We start from the raw sequence: 22,596 nt of genomic DNA on the forward strand, positions 1-22,596 counted from the left end.
TGGTAAGTATGACCCTGGCAGCCTGCTCCTGTTAGAAGGAGAGTGCACGGCCCAACCGGCACAATGTTTAACTCTTCAAACTCTTCATGACCTCAATTGGGGTTTTCTTAGCAAAGATACTAGAGTGGTTTGTCATTTCCTTCTGCAGCTCATTTTACAGATGAGGAAACTGAGACAAACAGTTAAGTGACCCAGGGTCATACAACTAATAAGTATCTGAAGTCAGATTTTAATTCTGAAAGATCAGTTTTCCTGACTCCAGGTCCAGCACTCTATTCAATGTGCCACCTAGCTGCCCCTTCAGAGATTCAGATGTGGGACTTAAAACCCAGACTTTGCTGTCCACTTTATTATGCCACACTGCCTTTCATATACATGTAATTTTTGTTACAATGTTGAACTGTTCTTTTGGTTGGCTACCTGGAGAGTTCCCATAGTTGTACGATGTCTACTCCAATATAGTCTGTCTCATAATTAGTAGAATATAACACTGTTCTTAATATTAATTCCTAATTTAATTCATCTTACTCACTAGTCTAATTAACCTAAAGTCTACCAAACAGAAGTCTTTTTAATTAAATCTTAGTTTAGAAAATCAATACAAACACAAACTCTAAGAACAAATACTTTTTTTTTCAGAAAGCTTCTATAGCTTAATAATTATTCATAGTTTTATTCAATCTTAGACCTAAAATTAAAGGAAATTTCCTTTAATTTTATAATTTGGTTAATAATCAGATGACTATCATTATATGTGGAAGGTAGGAAGAGAAAGAAGTAGGGGTGAGGAAAGAGATGACCTCCTAGAAAGTGTAGGAATCAAAACTTAGAAAAAGATTACTTGAAGCTATAAGGGATGGTTTCCTATCTGCATGAGCTTCAAAGCCCTTGATCACAAATAGAATTTTGAGCCTTTACTCCTGAGCTTACAAAACAGCTCACCCCCTGCTTTCTCTGTTTCTATCCTAACAACAGACTTTGACAATCACCACCTCACTTTGCTAATAGGGAACCTGTCAGTCTTGAGCATAAGTTAAAGTTCTTTTTTCCAAACCAATGTTTTAAAAGTAATAACAATATCTAGCCAGCATTTATGTAGTGTTTCAAAATTTGCAAAGCGTTTTGTAAATATCATCTCATTTTATCCTCATAGCAGCTCTTGGAGGTGGTTGCTATTATTTATCCCTATTTTACAGATGAGGAAACTGAGGCATGCAGGAGTTAAATGTGTGTCCTATGTGCTCGGGGTCACATAGCTATTAAGTATCTGAGGCTAGTTTTGAACTTAGATCTTCCTGACTCTAAGTCTAGTCCTCTATCCACTGTGCCACTTTGCTTCCTCAAGGCACTGAATATCTCAACATGAAGCTTCCTCATTTTGATAAACAATAAAAAATAAGAAATCATAGAATACATCTTCAATATTATACTCATTAGAAAATCATTAAAAGTTTATTGACCTGGAATGGGGTAACAACTCTTTCGAACCTGTTAAGGTCAATTGAACCAAATTCTTTTTTTTTTTTCAGTCACCAAATATGTGTATTACTACTGTGTATTGATTTCTCAATCTGTGGGCATAAAAACAATAGAATTAATGATTTCTCACTTCTCCTGTGAATATATATATATATATATATATATATTTACCTGTCAATTTCAAACAAAATAGAAAATTTACAAGATTGAAGTTATTAAATGAAATTTCCTACTTTAAATAGTTGACTTCTTTCAACATTTGCTATTTAATCAATTAGAAGTACACCTGAGATAGTGGTTTGATAGTTATAATTCTTATTTCCTGCTAAACAATTTATATCTATAAAGGTATTTTTGCCCCCCAAATATTCTAAGTCTTTATCTTCATAAATTTTGTACCATTCGTGATCTGGCTATAGCAAACTCTTAAATGAAGTAGAAATTATTTAGCTTCAACTATCCATGCAATTAAAACATGTTGAATGAACTGAACTGGATTGTATTGCATTTAATTAAACTGAGAATTAAAACCTCTCACTAGAGAGGTAAAATATGAAGTAAATCCTTATAATCAACATGGAGCAAAGAGTTGAATGAATATGGATGGCACAGACAACTAAAAGAGATAATTAAATAACATACAAATATGATATTTATCTTAATGTTATACTATTATACCACTGGCAAGTAATTGCTATTTTTAACAGTTGATTTATATGATTAAAAACAACTTCCAGACTAAATGCATTCTTAGATTTGCTCAAAACTTTGTTTTGACTTATACAGGGCCTCAGAGAAATGATTTGTCTGTGAGGTCAACTGGGAATACTTAATTGAACCCAATCATTATTTCATGTTATGATCATATTTTATATGACATCTTAAGATAATATTAAATTAGATGAATAGGTCTAGTTATTCAAAGCAATTGCGGCATAAAGAAAAATGGAAATTTAGTTTCTGCCATGCCACTACAAATGAGATAAGATTGTGGTTATTTTTTCCCTCTGTAAAATGTAATAATTCTTGGGGGCATGCTTAGGATAATAACCACCAACATCATTTCAATGCAGCTGGAAGTATTTAATTACAGTGAAATATCAATGTTTCTCTTTGAGTATTTGTTGCTAACCATGATCACTGCATTATTTCTTGACAGAATTTCTTAACTATTAGCCCATACTATGTGATTTTGTTTTTTGGACCAGTTTGTTCAAAGGAAGGCATGATTCAAAAACCAGTATGCCCCTATTTCCAGATATATGTCCTTTAAAAAATTAACAGATTTCAGAATTTAAATGAATGAATGAATAATATTTAGCCTTTACTATTACAATCCAGCCAACATTAACCAAGAATCTGCAATAAGACATTGTTCAAATCATATTTTGATCTAAAAAGATAATAACTTGGAATTGGATCTTGAATTGGAATTGGATTTGTAATTAAAATTGGAAGCCTGAATTGAAAAAAAGAAGCAAACAAAAACACAATGCTGACAACTGATTTATATTTGCATCATAGCAAATGTCCACAGCAAACTCATTACAATATATGTGCCTTAAAATAAATTGTTCTGCTTTCAAGGCACTCATTCAAGTCTGTCCTATACTTGAGTTTTTAGAACTATGAATTCAAAACCTTGTATTTCCCCAGCTCTAAAAGTCTATATTGTAAAATTTAAAATATATATTTAAAATCTGGTACTTTTGAGGAACAAATTCCTAATTGAACTAAGAAATTATTACCCTTCATAGCAGAATTTACAAATTTGCTCATTTTTCTTATTTGCTGTGGGTATTATCATGGTTCATTTCTTAGTCACAAATATATGAGGACTTTTTGTGCAGCACTGCTTCATTTAAATCCAATTCATGTGTCAGTCATCACCCTTGTGATGTCATTGGTCCTCTTCAAGAACAACAAAAACAATCACACCACACTTACTATTCATGGTGTGTGTTATATATAGCCATGCCTATTTTATTAGCTGTATGTGATACTATAATAATTCAGTTTTCTTAAATACTCTATGATCTCCAAGTGCAAATATTACAAAGAAAAGTAAAAAAAAGACGGCAAAGTTCAGAACTAAATATACTATTCACATTTTGATTGATCTAAATATTCTGAAAAACTGCTAGAATATCTCTAAGTCAAAGCAATTTAATAAAAATTTTAAAGATTCAACATTCATTCATTTACAAAACAAAGTTATTGATAGCCTGCTGAGTGCAGAACCCTATGTACTAACAGTCTAGAAGAAAATATTTATTACTTGACGGTATCACAGTCTTCAATTATACTAGTATATAGTATTTTCTTGCCATGCCTCTCTGTAAGTAATGGGAATAAGTTATAGTATTATTCTTCATGAGCGAAAATGTAGGTATAAAAGAGAATAAAGTGACATCTGTTCCTTCTATTCCTACTTGTTTCATCTCACCACTTAATTACTATTTTGAGGCAACATGCAGGAAAAGTCAGAACTAATTCTGCTAATATTTCAAGGAATGACAAAGTGCACATATGAATAATTATTCTCCCTCTGAACTGCCTCAAGCTAGTGCTGCATTTAATCAGCAACCACCATTCTTTACCTTCAATTTTCAAGGACATTGTGTGAAAATCTTTAGTCTTTAACAGTGCTATTGTTTGCATGACTCAGATTTTGAAAGAAAATCTTTCTTGTCTGTTACACAGATAATTTGTATCTTCATATAAGCAAGTAGATACTGTTCATGCTCCACGCTAAAATTATTATTATTACCTACAAGGTAAATTATAATTATAGATAAAACTAACAAAATTACAATGTTTGCATATAACACCTCTTTTTTGAACTCTGAAGCTTAAATATACCATCTCTCCCTCTCAATATATAAATGTGTATATGTGTGTTTGCATACATGTGAATATGTTTCATAAAATGCATCCATATATGTGTAAATTTCATATAAATCTCCTGTCTTAGTCATTGACTTAAATGGAATTTATAACTCCTACCTTTTACATATTGCAATTTATTCCAGGTTTTTTTCATAAGTTGATAGCAGGCTTTCTTTTAGTCCCTAGAGCTTAACACAGTATCTAGAAACAGGGCTGGGGAACCTGCGGCCTCGAGGCCACACGTGGCCCTCGAGATTCGCAAGTGCAGCCCTTTGGCTGAATCCAAACTTCACAGAACAAATCTCCTTAATAAAAGGATTTGTTCTGTAAAATTTGGACTCAGTCAAAAGGCTGCACAAAGGACCTAGAAAGCCATATGTGGCCTTGAGGCCATGGGTTCCCCATTCCCCGAATATTAGATGCTTAATAAATGCTTGTTGATTAATTGATGAGTATAATTTCATTTTTCTCCTCACAATGTCTCAGTGAAATAGATCAAGAAAGGGAAGGTCACCTTTTTTTTTTAAACATAAAGGAAGAGTACAAATGTTTTGAGTGGTTTACTTAAAATGTAATGGGTTGGATGAGGGAGGTGGCAGGGGTGGGGGAATGACTCTAAATTTGGTGCTACAATCTTTAGGAACTACAAATAATTACAAGACTACTAATGTTGACAGGGAAAACACCACCTAAGTATCTTACCTGAAGGCCAATGGGACCAGGAGGACCAGGGAATCCTCTGGCACCTTCATCACCTTTCTGGCCAAACATTCCCTGCTGACCTCTTGGTCCAGGCTCCCCATCACCCCCCTATGGAGTTACAAGGAAAAAAAACGTCACAAATCAAAGAGTTTATGTACTGTTTTATCATTAACATTATAGAAAGGAGGCATGTTTAAATGGTTACAAATTTCTGCTATCATATAGGAATAAAATCTTTTGGCCTGGTTTGAAGTATCTGAGATTGTATCATATGCTTGATATTGGTATTCGTTCTTGCTTATGGTCATTTCCAGTCTCCCCACTGCTGCCTTTAACCCAGGCAGACTATGGCCTATTTCAAGTAGTTAAAAACAGCTTCAAGTTAAAGTTAGAGTTAAAGTAGATTTTATTATTACATTGAGGAAAAATACGAATAAATAAATAAGAAATCTGTCCAAGAATCACTCTTCTGAATGTATCAGGTACTCATTATATAGCTAGCTATTAAATATTTTAAAGTGAAACTTTAGCTAGAAAACAGCAACAAAAACAAACATCACATTTATTGCGGGCAGGGGAATCTATGAGCAGCCTTGGTGATTATGACTAGTGATATAGATTGCATTCAGTGTTTAAAAGACAAAAAAAAATAAAACAATCAGCCTATTTTTTGACTCATATATTTGATCAAAGAACTATAGAGACTTAAGATTTGCTATAATAAGTAGAATACTTACAGCAATTCCGGGGGCACCAACAGGTCCTTGAAGACCTGGGGGACCAGGAGGACCCTGTAGGGCGATAAAAGCATCATTAGTTTCAGAATATATGCATGATGGAGGTCTTTCAAGTATTTTTACATTTCTTTGCAGAAAAAAAAAGAAATGTTGCCTAGACATCTTTTACATTTAGTGCAGTCAACCGTAATTCATTCAGCTCTTAGAGACTCAGACTTGCATATCTACAATCAATTTTAAATTGATGTTTATTGAAGGTACTTACATTGGTTATGTTTTAGGACACTTAAAATGGATTTCTATGCAAACAGAAATCAAGTTGAACATTATCTTTTGAAAATCTTCAAAATACCAGGTGTCTTTTTTTTAAATTAATGACAAGTACTTGGGAATGGGGAGAGGACAGGAATAGCCCTTTAAAATAATTCTGTAATGTGACTTCTAAACGAACGTTAGGACAAGGGTGATGCAGATAGAAGATTCTTATGAGGAAAAAACCCCAAAACTTGTAATCTTTTCACTGTGTTTAAGTTTCACTGTGTTTAACTCCACATGTTGAGTATACCCACAACTGTCTACAGTAAACAATATGCCTCCACCTGGTTCTATATTAATATTCATGGTTATGCTGTTTTGTATGCAGATACAGCTCTCTTCTGAGGTACTCGAAAACCTTACCAAACATGCAGAAAAATCAGACAAAACAAGTAGTTTGAGAGCTAACGTGATTTTTTGAAGAAAATCATAGTGTATACAGTATAGATCTTCAAGCATCTATCTGGCTGTTTGCATAACAATCAATCAGATCATAAGCATCTTCTTTTAGGACAATGAAGGCAGTACACATGTAGTGCAGCAAATCTCTGCTTTGTCTAAATTTTGTTTATGTTTTTATTGCAGGGCCTTGTAATGGTGAGCAATATTCCTAAAACCTTAGGAGGCCAGCCTCATATTCACTGAATACTTATCAAATCTTATCAAATCTTATTCACAAATTGCAGAGTTGATGTCTGCCACAATTTTAATCCTAAAACATGTCCCTTCTTACACTTCAAGGTTCAGTTTAAAGGAGAGGATTAATATTACACATTGGACACATTTCTCCCCTAACTATTCCTTCATGTTACTGTTGTTACTGTCCAGTCACTCGAGTTGTGTGCAACTCTTTGTGACCCCATTTAGGATTTTCTTGGCAAAGATACTAGAGTGGTTTGCCATTTTCTTCTCCAGTTCATTTTATAGATAAGGAAACTGAGGCAAAAAAGGTTAATGACTTGCCCAGGGTCACACAGCTAAGTAAGTGTCTGAGGCCAGATTTGAATACAGGTCCTCCTGTCTCCAGGCCTGAAGCTGAAAATGAAATAAATGATATGTCTCTGCTTTCTGAGCTCTTCTTATCTCGTTGGGAATACAACATTCACATAAAAAAAATTAAAAAGCCAGACAAAACAAGGCAATGTTCAAGTGGAGCTGGAATACTTAGTAAAGGGAGGGGTGGGAAGTCCTGAGGGAAGGTAGAGTAGGGGGCCCACCCCAAGGGAGGGTTGCTCATGAAAGGTTTTCAGGTGAAGGTAAGTTTTCAAAACTTATATTTTGAAGTAGTTCATAGAATGGCAGAAAAATGAAGCCAATTCCAGCTATAGAAACAAGACCATGGTTTTTAAATTGATGAGGACAATAATGAATATATAATGTATAGGGATTAATGCTATACACTAGAAAAACATGAAAAGACTCCATCTTCTTATGTCTTCTGGGCCTGAAGTGCAGGGCTACTCATAGATCCAATGTCATTACTGATTAGTATTAGAGCTTTGACCTGATGCATTTCTGACCTACGCTGATCTATCCCTCCTTAAGTAGCCTGATGGGCTTAACATATTGATGCAAGATTTAGTGTAGACACCCTGATGGCTTAGTCCACTGGAGTTCAGAATGCTCAAGCTCAAGCAATCTTCCAGCCTTGCCTTTCTCCAACTTAACTTTTACACATTTAACTTTATAGTCTTAAGGATAACAATTTCCAACCATTTTAGTAGTTCAGTAGATCTCAGGAGGACAATTATGTAACCTTGAGAAATTTAATTAATCTTACGCACATCTACCTGTTAGGAGAATATTATAATACTAACCTACTCAATTAGACTACTGTTTGATGACTTCTTGAACTTTTGAGGTTATAAAAACATACTTTAGACAATTATAACTGTTTTAATTATGTGTTACATAGCAGTCTCTTCAATCATACCAGTCCAAATGAGATAACATATATAAAGAACTTTCCAAACCTTAAAATGGTACATATGTTATGGTTATTTTAGTATTAATTGGACAGATTCAGTTATAGTCTAATAATTTGTGGCATTTATAAGATGGGAAGTTTATATATTGTTAATTTCCCTAGGTAAGGAAGCAAGTTGTGTTTTGGGTAAAGAGCTCCAAGACACCATTTGCAAATAAAAAACTATAAAGGCATTGAAAGGAAAGGAAAAAAAATAACCTCACATACAGAAATGAGATTGAAAAACTCACATTTTCTCCTTTGTCACCTTTACTTCCTTTCTGTCCAGGCTCTCCAATTTCACCCTGCAAATAAAAGACTGATGTTAAGGTTCTTTACAATTTCTGAACTTCCATTCAACTCAACTCAACTGTAGTCAGTATCTTTAAATATTCAATTTAATACGACTGTTTTTATTTTATTTTTGATTCTGAAATTCCACTTGGGAAATCCAAAGGGACCTTATTATTTTTTTACATATTTGCAGTTTACTTTACTGACTTAATCCTACTATTGACCAGTCCATGGCAAATCAAGGCTTGACTTGGCTTAGGAGTATACCACAACTGGCTTTCAAACAAAGATAACTGTCTTTTGTCGCATATCTACTTAGTAGGAACTAATATTGAAAATGTCTCAATTTATAGAGTAATTAAACTGTATACAACTCAACAATTATGCCTTTTTTTAAAGCATTTTAAAATCCTTACATGTCTCATATTGCCAAATAACCACGCCAGAAAATGCTACATAATTTAGCATAGTAATGAAAGAAAATGAATCAGGTCCAAACACATTTTTTTCTTTGTAAGTTACAGAGGAATACATCCATATATTTGAAACCAAGGCCTTGGGATTCTTATTAAAGGCTTTTAGAGAAATCAATTTTTCAATAAGTCTGAATCTGTTATTCTATTGTTGCAGAAGTATAGGACAACTGTATTTTATTTACCCATTATCATAGACAACATTTAAGAAAATAATGAGCTTTCACATCAAACATGTGGACTTTCTTTTTTATCACCTCTCTCATTGCTCTTTTACCCTTCTTCTTAATGCTGTGTGGTATACTAGCATTTGGATTAGACATTAATCCCCTGTGACATGTACCTTTCGAACACAAGGAAGGTGCTTGAATTTCTTTTAAAAAAGGGGTGTACTTTGATCTACCATCTAATTCAATGAAAGTTATACCCAAAAATCTATGACAGGAAATCAAAACCTTGCCAGGGAGTATCAATCTAAAATTAAAGGCACAAACCTTATCCCCATCTTCTCCAGGGGAGCCTGCAGGGCCAGCTGGACCTGGAAGACCCACAGGACCTTGTACACCATCTCTTCCAGCTGGACCTTGGGGACCTTTTTCTCCCTGTGTTAAAAAAAAAAAAGACAAGAAACCTTTAAGTTGGTCGCAAGAATTTTGGTAATTAGCTACCTGGCATCAAATTTCTATACAGCCCCAGAAGACATGGGTCTTTTAGTCTTTTAGCATATCAAATAAGAAGAGGTTTGATTTATTAATCAAACAGCATTTCAAATAGCAAGCAGTAACCAATCACAGCTCAAAAGGTTATATGTTTTCTTAGGATTAGTGAAACAAGCATATGTTTAGAAATTATGGATCTTTCCCAGCCAGCAGGGTAGTTACTGTTGCTTAAATGTCAGATACTATAGAAAAGAGATGTATAGAGAATCTCGGTATTTGGTTTTGAGAGTGTTTACAAAGTGACTTAGTGTGCCTTACTCTCCTTAACTTTTTTTAATTTTAATAAATCCTTCATATATTATCTTATTTTGAGATTTTGCTTCTTCCTACATTGCTTAATTCAAAATGATCAGCTAGTTTGCTGTTTCTATGTAATTAGAATTTTTTCACATTTGATCACTTGTGATTTTGAATCTTCTATATTTTAGACCCTTATCACTGCTCACTTAGATTAATGCAATAACGTAATTGGTCTGCTTGTATCTATGCTCTCCTCTTTCCAATATATGCTGAAAACAACTACCCTAAAAAAAAATTTATTCTCTCTCTCTCTTTCTCTCTCTGTATACACACACATACATGTGTATACACACACATACATGTGTATACACACAAATATACACACAGAAACACATATATGAGTGTAGTTATCTATATATATATAATGTGTATATATAAGGTTTATATGTAACACATGTGTATGTGTATACATGATTAATGTATATTTGTATATGGGTGTGTATGTGGGTATGACTCCCTTACATATTTTTGATGATTCCTTATTACCTCCTCGATTAAATTAACGTTTGTCATTCTGACATGTAAAGCCCTCTGGAACCTGGCTCTAACCTATCTTCCAGATTTATTTCATAATCCTCTCCTTTATACATATTATGCTACTTCCAAACCAGCATATTTTCTGTTCTCTGAACTTGATGACCCATCTCTCTTCTGCTTACCTTTGGTCAAGAATTCTAGGAATTGCCTCAGTCTTCATCTCCACCACTTAGAATCTTTAGTTTCTTTACAGATTTGGCTCAGATAATAGCTCCTTTCATGAGCCTTTCCTGATTCCTTTTATTGTTAGTGTTTCCCCCTATTCACAATATCATGCACTTATATGTCAAAAGGACATGGAATTGTACAGTGAGTATAATGCAGAATCTGCTCTTAAAGGACGTGGATTTGACTTTTAGTTTGGTTGTTTACAATCTGTGAGACTTTGGGTAACTCAGTCATTTAATTTCCTTGGGTCTCAGTTTCCTCATTTGTAGAGTGAGAGGATTGGATGAGATAAATCATAAGGTTCCTTCCAGCTCAAAATCTATGACCCACAATGTTGTATCCCTCAGTACAATGTAGCATCACAAGCATTACGACATAGATTTAGAGGTATGTGGGCAGAATTCACCTAGCCCAATCTCTTCATTTTATAGACGAAGAAACTGAGCAGAGGGTTAGTAATGTGGCCAAGATCACAAATGTAGTAAGCATCAAGTGGGATTTAAATCTAGATAATCTGACTCCAGAGCTCATACTACTCAAGGGCAGGTATGTTTTTTCATTTTCATTTTCTTATCCCTAGTGCCTAGCACAATAGTAGGTGCTTAATAAGCTAGGGGGCACAGTGAATAGAGTGAAGAACTAGGAGCTGGAAGGACTTGAGTTCAAATCCTGCCTCAGGTAGTTGTGTGACCCTGGGCAAGTCACTTAAACTCTGCCTCGGTTTCCTCATCTGTAAAAGGAGGATAATAATAGCATTCACCTCCTAGGATTGTTGGGAGGATCAAATGATATAATCATTGTAAAGCACTTAACAGTGTCCGGCACATAATAAATGCTGTAAAAATGTTGACTATTATACCACAGGATATAGGCGTAGATATAATGCCATTTTCTTCTTTCTCCCAAAGGAGTATATGATTTTTCTCAGTGTTACAAAAACAAATAAATTTACATGTTTAGTTATACCATCCCATTATTCTTATTAGCTTCTTAGAAATGAAAAAAAAGTAATACAAGAATAATTATCCCAATTTTACAAATAAGGAAACTGAAACATAGAGAAGTTATGTGACTTGCCCAGTATCATAAAACCAATAATTCCCCAAACCAAGACTTGATTCCAGGTCTTTTCTGTCCTCGTCTAAACAAGGAGGTTGGGGGGAGGGGGAAGAAAGGTCTATTGGGGTTTAAAGACTTTTAACTGTCTGAATCAAAAAGGTAACTAATATTAGCATCAGTTAATCATTTACTGATATATTTGTTGGCATTATTGAAGACTTAACTATTTATAAAATACTGAAATGTAAATGGTGTGGTCCCTTGGTCAACATGTACATCTGTGGGTTTGAGTCTGTGATCTGACATTTATTTTTAGGGTTCATAACAAGGAGGAGCTTCTCTAAGGTCTCATGTCAATCAAAAACAGAAGCAAAAAAAAGGGACCCAAATTCTAACAAAAATAAACACAATAATTATAGAGAGGAAAATGACTTATCAGACTTTTAAGTTTAAAAGAAATTAAAAATGAAATCAATATATGACAAAATAATTGAGCAGAAGATTTGAGTTTCACTTATAGGAGATCAAAGCATACATTATTCCAGAATGACACCTACTGCTAAAGGAAACTATTACAGAATGTGGAAAAGATTGATAATTAAATTGGATTACAAAAGAAGGAAAAGTTCACATTTTTTCTAATATGAAGCAGCAGGGTATAAAGTTTTAATCAAAACCACAATTTGGTTTTTTTTAAAGGAAAAAAAGATCAGAATACTGTGATAATAACCAACCATATTTAATCTCCTCCCCCACAGGTATTAGAGTTTCATAAAGTGTGGAAAAATGTGATCTTCTTTAATTAAATTTGAAGTTTTCTAGATCATAAATAGAGAGAGAGATGGGCTGCTATGCTGTGCACATATGCAGAGGAATGGCAGTGAAATGTGAAGAACTAATATTCTTGAATGAAAAGTAATAACGCTTGAAGGGTAACAGTCTAATACATTTTCTTCTTGAAATTACTTACAGGAGCACCTTTTTCTCCTGCTGGACCTGGGGGACCTTGGGGCCCTGGGCGACCTGGTAAACCAATTGGACCAGCTGTACCTGCAGAACCCCGTTCTCCTGGTGAGCCCTGGTAATAGAAAAAGAAACATTATTAATAATGAAGAAATTAGTGCTCTCCAGCTTAAAATGTTTTTTTAAAATTAATTTCCTAGCTCTCTGAAATAACATAATAAATATATTGAAGATTATTTAAAATTTGAAAGATAAACTTTCATTCTTCAGATAGTCAAAATACTTAGTAAATATCACGCACAATTATTAAAGAAAAGAATGATTATTCAAAAGGTTATGAAATTTGATATTTCATCAAATTTAAACACCTCAAATATTTTTCATATATTTTATCTTATGTCGTAGGTGTTGTATACAACATATTCTGACATTTGTGTCACTAAATGAAGGTTGAATTGGCAAAACATGTTCCCTAATGTCTGGTATTGACTTTAGAATTTGGTCTCTAGAATTCAGGCAGCTGTCATATGAACCATGCCTTGGAGAAAAAGACAATACAGGTCTGTTCAAGCATAACCAGTTCTGTGTTAGATACAGATATTCTGCTACTTTTTTGATATGACTACTAAAAAAAAGTTCTCAGTTAAAATAATATAAACAATTAAACATGATTTTTATACATATCTAATCTAGTGAAAGAAAAATATCATTTGGAACAGGATCTAAAGAAAAAGAGAAGTGTATCTGCCTCAAATAAATTTGTCATTTTACTTGTAATCAATTGCTACTTGACCAAATTAATTACACAGTGGTCAGTTGGATTAGACTCCTAGAAAAATGACCACACATAGCTCACTTCTTTCTTTAAAGGACAAACTAAACCAGGTTAATTAGGGAACTCTGATATTGTAACAATGCATGATCTATGCTCTTAGATGTTGAATAACCTTAACTCACAATGGAGTGGAAAAAAAACTGAGGAATCTAAATATTTCTGAAAAAAAGAATACTGAGGGACAGCTAGTTGGCACTGTGGATAGAGCCCAGGCCTTGGAGTCAGGAGGAGCTGAGCTCAAATCTGGCCTCAGATGCTCGACACTAGCTGTGTGACTCTGGGCAAGTCACTTAACCTGGATTGCCTCACCAAAAAGTGAAAGAAAAAAAGATAATACTGAAGTGGAAAAATCTGTCAGAAAACATATTTCCCACATAATAATTTTTTTAAAAAATTCTATCCTGATAGAATCCACTTTATGGCAAGCTTTGACAATAGGTTTTGCTTTCATGAACTTAATTGCCCTAGATGCAGACATTTTTTAAAATCATGTGTGACTTCATGAAAGATATCATAATAACGTATCAATGATCTTATATTACTAACCAGGAAATTCTCAGCTTTGAATCTGAGTTTATTTTATTACTATTCTATCAAAGGAGGGATACACACACATATGTGTATATACATATATACACACACACACACATATATATACATACACACATATGTATACATATAGACACACACACATATACATACATACACATACACGCATATGTATAAATATATACATACATATTTACCATTGGGCTGTACTCACAAGCTACAGAGAATAAAGCATGTCTGGTAGAATTGTCTAAGTGTCTTTGAGTTGACAATTGAGCAAAAAGTAAATTATATGGTTCTAGGGAAATAAGCAGTAGTGGTTGCTTGACTGAAAACCAGTAGATGTTCAACTTTTTTAGTTGTTTTGTTAAACAATAAATCAGGTTTATATGTTGATATTTTTATAGTAAATGTTTATTGACATGTAAAATCATGCTAATTCCAGTTGAGATACATCCTGATTAATCTATAAAATGTAATTTAAATTACTTAGTCAATGATCTCAATGTGCTTTTCCTATTTTAATTTCCACCATTTCTCTACTTACCCCTGTTCCTTCAGTCATATTGTGTTTTCTCCTTTTCCCTAAACAAAATATGGGGTTTTTTTGACCACAGAAGTTTGCTCAGTCTGAATGCACATTCTCCCAATCAGAAATGTTTTCCCCATCATCTTCTCTAGTCAACTTCCATCTTTTTTTCAAGAACTACTTCCATGAAGGCTGAATTTTGCCTTGGATGCATTTAAATGAGATTATCTTTACATTCCCTAAACATAAAGTCATGGTGATTTGACATTTCAGAGAAATATATCCATGCACACCTGTGTTTATATAAGTGTGTGTACATATACAGATACACACACACACACACATACACACACACACACACACACACACACACATACCACAGTTTGGCTAACCATTTTCAAATAATCATTTATGAGCTATCTTCTCCCAGCCTTTTTTCCCCCAAATAATTCTTTAAAACATACCTATTACTTACATTGTCACCTGACATACTGTTTCAGTATATATTTTCTTATTCTCATAGAAGAGTTAAAAAAAAAAGAATAGCCATGAACTTGTATTAGTAAGGCACAACCGCATATTTCCATGCTTTCATTAGGCAAATAGAGAGCCTAAATTATTCTTCTAAAAGGGTATTATTTGGTTATTTTATGGCCTAATGAGGTGATGTAAAGTGTTTGAGAGAGGCAAAGAGGGAGTTATCTCATCAGCATTCCATTCTAATGTAACATCATAAAGCCAAAGAATAGAAACATAAGCTTTAAAAAAGATCCTATTAAAGATACCAGTAAAAAAGTAAGTATATGAAGTTCCTCTGCACATTTTTTTCTGCCTGTTCCTTTCCAAATGTTATATAATTAACATGTTTAATTTCTAAACTCTCTAAATGACTATGACAGTTCCAAGTATTTGAAATATTTAAGCCTAAAATTCTAGTAAAACCTAAAGGCATTATGAACAATCATGGCAGCACCATAGTTGAAGGCTTGAACATTGGCTGAGTTAAATTAAAGCCAAAAAACTCTGTCGGTTTCCTCATTCTCACCTCTACAATTGGGTGAGTTCTAATTCTAAAAACAGTGAAATCTCCTTCATCTCTGTGTATTCACCATAATGATCTGCTCAACACACTTTATTAGACACTTATATAACTATCAGGACTGGGGGAGGATTAACATCAGCGTGCTAATATGACTTATGTCTATTAAAAAACAAACAGAATAAAACAAAGCTCTTTATTTTGAATAGCCAAAAGACATAATGGGGAGGAACACTGAAAGTGAATCAGCAAACATATTGTATAAATAAAATTTTAGGGAATTGAGGATGATTAGCTTAGAAAGGCAAGATGTTGGCCTTAAATCTGGGAGAGGAGGGTGTCAGGTAGAAAAGGGATTATATTAGTTCAGTGCAGTTCCAGAGATGAATGAATAGAGATTATAGGAATGTAAATTTCAGCTGAGTGGTACAATGGATAGAGTGCTAGGCCTAAAATTAGGAAGACCTGAGTTTAAATCTGGCCTCAAACACTTACTACCTGTATGACTGTGGGTAAGTCACTTAATCCTGTTTACCTCAGTTTCCTCATCTGTAAAATGAGCTGGAGAAGGAAATGGCAATCCACTCCAGTATCTTTGCCAAGAAAACCCCAAATGGGGTCACAAAGAGTCAGACAGGACTGAAATGACTGAACAACAAGAAAAAAAAAACAACATATTTCAGCTTGGAACAATGAAGGATGTTCTAACAATTAAAGTTGTGTAAAAATGGGAGATTTTCGTATGAAGTAGTTAGTTCTCCAGCATCTGAATTATTTAGGAATAGAGACAGCCTTGTTTAGTGCATGCAGTATTGGAATTGAAATTAGGAAAAGCTAGATACCAAACCTGAGTTAGATAATTACTACTTATGAGATCCTGGAGAAGTTCCTTAACCTCTCTTTGCTCAGTTTCCTCATCTGTAAAAATGAGGAGGTTGTTCCTCCTGACCGTTAGGATTCCTTACAGCTCTAAGCCAATGATTCTATGAGACTGGATGACTACCTGTTAAGGACATTATAGGAAGAATTATGAGAAGGCCCCCCAGGTCTTTTCCAAACTTGGATTCTTTATGGGAATTTTCTTTTTTTGCACCTCCATTTTTTTTGCTTTCTGTGAGTACACATATATGATAGAATACCTGGGTTCAAATTTGATTGTGCCATTTACTTTCCACTTGCACAATGTTGAAGACATCACAAACTCTCTGACCTTCAATTTCCTCATCTTTAAAAGGTATTTGGTTTAGATGCTTTAAAGTTCTTTCCATCTCTAAATCTATAATTCTGAGATCGCTAATGTTCAACATCTTCAGTTTTGTGTTCTGTTTCTAATGACTTACAGATAAATCATATCTACTTAAACAGACAAAATATTTGCTTCTTTTGTTTATCCTTATTAATTATGCCCTCTACTTGACTTTTCAAAAATGTTAGTTTTTTTTGTTTGTATGTTTGTTTTTTGTATTTTTTTTTGCCCTGGAAATAGTCTGAGTTTATTTTAAAATGAGAAGGTTGAATCACATGATCTCTATATCTTAATGTCCTGATCTCTATGTCCCAATATTCTATGAGATTCTGGGAATCTCAAAGGCATTAAATCTTTAAAGTTTTCAAGAGACTACTACTAAGGATACTTTAAGATCTGAGAGAAAGCAGAGGAATAAGTAAGAAAATGTTTGTTTTCAAAAGAAGAAATAAATGAGGATATTATTTGTGATTTACCCATCTTCTGATGATTTTATAATGCTATTTGAGTTAAATAAGGCAATCTTCATAATCTATTTAGATGATTACCTTTTATGCTTATGTGGAAATTGTTTATGTCATTTGTCAAATTAGAAACTCATAAAGGATACAGACTCAATCTAAGTGCATTTGGTTCATAAAATATGATGAAGAGGATCTTTTTGTGACAAGATATTGAAATTAATGAAAATATATAAATCTAGTGAAGATATTCCATTTATATTTCCAGAAATTTGGTGACTGAGGATTTCTATTACTCTTAAGACCTATTTATCTCCTTGGAAGCTGCTAAGAATCAAGGAAACTTCTTCCCAGTAGTAGCAGTGGAAAGCAATATTTTAGTCACCCTAAATCTTTTATATTTATATGCCCATTAGCATATATAAATAGTAGAAACCAATCATCAATTGATTTGACTGACACAAGTTACCTATAGCCCCATACACTGTGTCAATGAAATTATAATAGCACGAAAACAACTAAATATAAATAATCATTTATTAAAATGTCTAGAAGAATGATTTATTAATGTTACTTACAAGTGGACCAGGTGGACCCTGGGGACCTTCCCCACCTTTCAGTCCAGGTGCACCCTAAAGGACAGGAAAATTGAATAGAGATGACTAGAATATAAAAAGGAAGGAGATTATGACTTGTAAGGAAAGAAAACTGTCAACCCAAAGAATTTTGAAGAGCAAATATGATTAAATTTTAGATAAAATTAAATTAATAATAGACAATTGAAATAGAAGGCTTCATTATTTTTCAGTCATATTTATGGACAATGAGTCTTCATTTAGTTAAGATCTAAAAAAAAGTCTCAGTATTAAGCTTAATTCTTATTCTTTATCTATATGTTCATAGTACCTGAGCTCCAGGAAGACCTCTTTCTCCTGGGAAACCACGAAGTCCTGGTGGTCCATCTTTCCCTGAGACACCTTGAGGACCAGGGTCACCCTATGAAGATGTTATAAGCATTTGAGAATGGAGAGATAAATTGACTATTGCCATTATTTAGCCATGATTATGCCCACAGTAATTGAACATTAAATCTTGGCATTGGACAAAGGATGAACACGTTCAATGGAAACTACATATATTAAACAAAATGGCAGGTACACATAATTAGATGCAAATATAAACAACTGAGATAAATTGAATATAAAATTAATATAAACAGAGCTTTTCTTATAGAAGGCTATAAAAATGATTATTTTTTCAGTTAATTTAGTATAAATGTAATAATAATAGAACTAAATTTCCTTTACATCTATCTTTTAAATAAAGCATGTATTTTTAAAAATATAACCATCTACTGAAGTAGACTCACACAAAATATTTTCCTTATAATTTGTATATTTTTGTAACTCTGCTATTTCATTATTTACAGAAGGACTGGATAATGTGTAAATGATTATAGAAAAACAAGAGGCTGAAGTCTAAAGCCTAATCACTCACTTAAAAATCCATATATTACCTTTGCACCCTCTTTTCCAGCTGCACCAGGCAGTCCTTGCTCACCAGGAGGTCCTGGAGGTCCAGGATGACCTCGTTCACCTATTGGACCAGTCTCACCAGTTGGACCCTGAATTCATTAAAGAAAAACTCAGTACAATGACTGCTAATACGCAGCTAAGAAACAAATACAACAGATACTTTATGTCATTCCCTAGAAATCTCATAATAATATTGTAACTCCCATAATGGAAGTACATGCCATCCTTTTGGCCTCTCCCTCTGAATGGAATGCTCCTTCTAGAACCTCCATTTAAGGAGATCACTCAGGCTAGCCGTGTCTTCATTTTCTCTAGGCTACACTCTGGACTTCCTCGACCCCGGCCTCTATCAGAGTGCCTTCCCATATCCTCCTATCCCTCTTCAGTTTCCTCTTATGTGTTGTCTTCCCTCATTAGAATATAAGTTCCTTGAAGGGCAGGGCTTTCTTTCTGATTGTATTGTATACCCAGACTTCACCCAGCCTAGCACACATCACCATTTGACAATTGCTTGTTTTTTTTTTTTTTTTGGTGAGGTGATCGGGGTTAAGTGACTTGCCCCAGGTCACACAGCTAGTACGCGTCAAGTGTTTGGTCTGAGGCCGGATTTGAACTCAGGTCCTCCTGACTTCAGGGCCAGTGTTCTATCCACTGAGCCACCTAGCTGCCCCTGACAATTGCTTGTGGATGGACATATTTGAGTCCCTTAAAATGGATTGAAGAAAATCATTGATTCTCAATACTTGGTCACTATTAGAAGCTACTATAAGGCAATCTGTATGGTCCTCAAGTTTATAAGAATAAACAATGTCGGGGCAGCTAGGTGGTACAGTAGATAGAGCTCTGGCCTTGGAGTCAGGAGGACCTGAGTTCAAATCTGGCCTCAGACACATGACACTTACTAGCTGTGTGACCCTGGGTAAGTCACTTAACCCCGATTGCCTTACCAAAAAGCAAAAAAAAAAAGAATAAACAATGTCAATTATCAACTTCTGCAAGACTGACAGGATGCTGATTTCTACATTTTTTTTCATTAATTATTTTTTCAATCTATTTTTCACAGAAGATATCAGGATCTTTGAAGAAAAAACTCAGGATTTAATTTGAAGTGGTTTTACTTAAGTTGAGAAGAAAGGGTAAGTAGGGGTAGTATATGTCAAAAAATAAAAATGAGCATACAAATACAAATGTGAAAGGATTTATCCTTTATGAGTATATTAGGAAAATCCAATCAATGAAGAAATATTTACTTAATATTCCAAATTCCTGAGCATTATATTTAATGCTTTTCGCTATCTGGTTCTAATCAGTATGTTGGCTTATTCACTGACCTCTCTTTCCATGTTTATTTCACACTATTTAAAAGTCTCCCATTCTACACTATGGCTAAATAGATATACCTGCTGTCTTCAGCATTCCATCACTCATTCCTGTTAATGTGGTGTGTCCTTTGTTATTGAAGAGGGCCATGCCTGGGACACACTTTTTTTTTTCTTCTCTTAGAATCCTTAGTTTCATTCAAGGTTCAGCTCAGGAACTACTTCCTATAATATGTCTTCCTTCTCAAATATTAAAGTACACACTCATCTGTTTACATTTTGTAAACCCCTGGTTAAATATAAGCTTTTTTTTTTTTAACAGAGATTACTCTCCATTTTGTTCTTGTATTTCCAGTTCCTAGTACAACTCTTCACATACAATAGGTACTTAGTAATTTTTCATTAGGTGGTATTACATTGGTGTTTTTTGTTTTGTTTTGTTTTTTTTTTTAGGTTGGACAATGAGGGTTAAGTGACTTGCCCAGGGTCACACAGCTAGTAAGTGTTATGTGTCTGAGGCCGGATTTGAACTCAGGTCCTCCTGAATCCAGGGCCGGTGCTCTCTCCACTGCGCCACCTACCTGCCCTACGTTGGTGTTTAATAAATGTTTGTTAGATTAAATTGTTTTGGTTTTAATGCCAGCAGCATAACATGGTAATAAAAAGAAAAGAAAGAAATATTCTGGGCAGTTAGTTTGCAAAGTGAATAGAGTGCTAGGCCTGGAGTCAGGAAGACTCGTTTTCCTGAGTTGAAATGCAGCCTTAGACATTTAATAGATGTGTGACCCTGGATAAGTTATTTAATTCTGTTTGCCCCAGTTTCCTCATCTGTAAAATGAACTGGAGAAGGAAATGGCAAACCACTCTAGTATCTTTGCCAAGAAAACCCCAAATGGGGTCACAAAGAGTCAGACACAACTGAAAAACAACAAAAATATTGATAGTAGTATAGTGTCTAAAAAGGGAGGTTGCAGACCTCTGCTGTGGTTAGTTACTATCTGCCATTAGTTCTGATACCCACATTTTAAGAATGAAATTGAAAAGCAGAAGACCATCCAAAGGAGGGTGGAGGGTGACTAGGATGAAGCTTGAAACTACTCCATACAAAAACTGATTGAGGGTAATATGGATGTTCAGTTTGGAGAGGAAAAATGTTAAAGTGGATGTCACTGCTGTCTTCAAATATATAAGAGGCTGTGTGAATAAGATTTTGATTTGTTTCACTTTGCTTCAGGGCACATCATTACAAGCAATGAGTAGAAGTTACAGAGAGACAGATTTTGGCTCAATAAAAGGATCAATTATTTTTTTTTTCCTTTTTGGGAAAACTACCCAACATGAAACATTCAAAGCTGTCCAGAGATTGATATCAATGGAGATTTTCAAGAGAGGACTAGATTACCATTTAACTGGTAGAGGATGTCACAGAGAAGATTCCTGTTCAGGAATGGGATAAATTATCTGATCTTTGAGGTCTCTTTCAATTCTGATATTCTATGTCTCTCAAATGCAGAAAAGAGGGTGAAGAGAATTTTGATTGGTTTAGAAATCATCAAGCAACCATGTCATGCCTCGTGACAAAAAAGGAATATGAATATATTTCTCCAGCGAGAGAAAAAGACATGACAATTATCTTTACATTTTTAAAGGGTTATTTCTTCAAAGTAGCTTTATAGGCTTATAGTCTTGAATGCAATAGCTGTCAGGAAAAGGAAGGGAGAATTTGATTCAATATGAGAAATAACTTTCTAACAATGTCCCAGGATGAAATGCATTGCCTAATATGGCAATGAAAACATGGGAATTTGATTTAGAATTGTCTAAGATTTCTACCAACTCTAAAATTCTCAAATTCAATAATATTGTTTACAATTCTGGAGTCCAATATGAAGTGTCTCTAAGAGAACCAGGTTAGGGAAAGTTGACTGAATGGCTGAGAACTTAAAATAGGTAAGAGATATCTTAGTACTCAGAGGAGTAGGATATATTATTTTCTAACATTTTTCATGTCAGTGGCCTTAGGATCCAAAGAGTATTTCTTGGAGAATCAGCATGATATCCACACAAGTGTTCATTGTTTAGGTCTTTCCTTTTGCACAAACTGGCTTCATCAAGTGTTCTCCTGCTTCCCACCTTCAGAAATGTGTTTTGCATATGAGCTATGGACTTAGTTTCTAGTGTTGAGTTTCTCTTATGGACCTAGCCCAGTCACATCCCTCTGGAGAGGAGAAGTAAAGAAATTTACAAGACTCAGAGTCAAGAGGACCTGTGTTCCAGTCCAGCCTGTAACCCTTACTGAGAAACCACTTAATGCCTCAGTCCCTGAGACAATTGTCCATACCTCTAATTTGTAAAAAACAAAACAAAACAAAATAAAAACAACCCCCCCCAAAAAAACAAAAAAAGAAACAAAAAAAAATTGATCTGCATAAGTAGATAAGAGTTTCTTTATAAGAGAGCTCCCTATTCCTGATGAAATCGT

General features: G+C 34.3%; 1 protein-coding gene across 1 annotated transcript in view; it reads right to left on the reverse strand.

Moving 5' to 3' along the window:
* Positions 1–22,596, reverse strand: part of COL11A1 (collagen type XI alpha 1 chain) — a 289,348-nt gene that overhangs the window by 74,722 nt on the left and 192,030 nt on the right. The window contains exons 39-46 of the mRNA XM_027868250.1: positions 18,777–18,884; positions 18,167–18,256; positions 17,839–17,892; positions 12,609–12,716; positions 9,350–9,457; positions 8,340–8,393; positions 5,808–5,861; positions 5,071–5,178 (exon numbers count right to left, since the gene is read on the reverse strand). Coding sequence (XP_027724051.1) covers positions 5,071–5,178; positions 5,808–5,861; positions 8,340–8,393; positions 9,350–9,457; positions 12,609–12,716; positions 17,839–17,892; positions 18,167–18,256; positions 18,777–18,884 — 684 coding nt within the window. The remainder of the gene's footprint in view (positions 1–5,070; positions 5,179–5,807; positions 5,862–8,339; positions 8,394–9,349; positions 9,458–12,608; positions 12,717–17,838; positions 17,893–18,166; positions 18,257–18,776; positions 18,885–22,596) is intronic.

The sequence above is a fragment of the Vombatus ursinus genome, unplaced genomic scaffold (assembly GCF_900497805.2).
Source record: "Vombatus ursinus unplaced genomic scaffold, bare-nosed wombat genome assembly UNPS02014787.1, whole genome shotgun sequence".
Taxonomy (NCBI): domain Eukaryota; kingdom Metazoa; phylum Chordata; class Mammalia; order Diprotodontia; family Vombatidae; genus Vombatus; species Vombatus ursinus.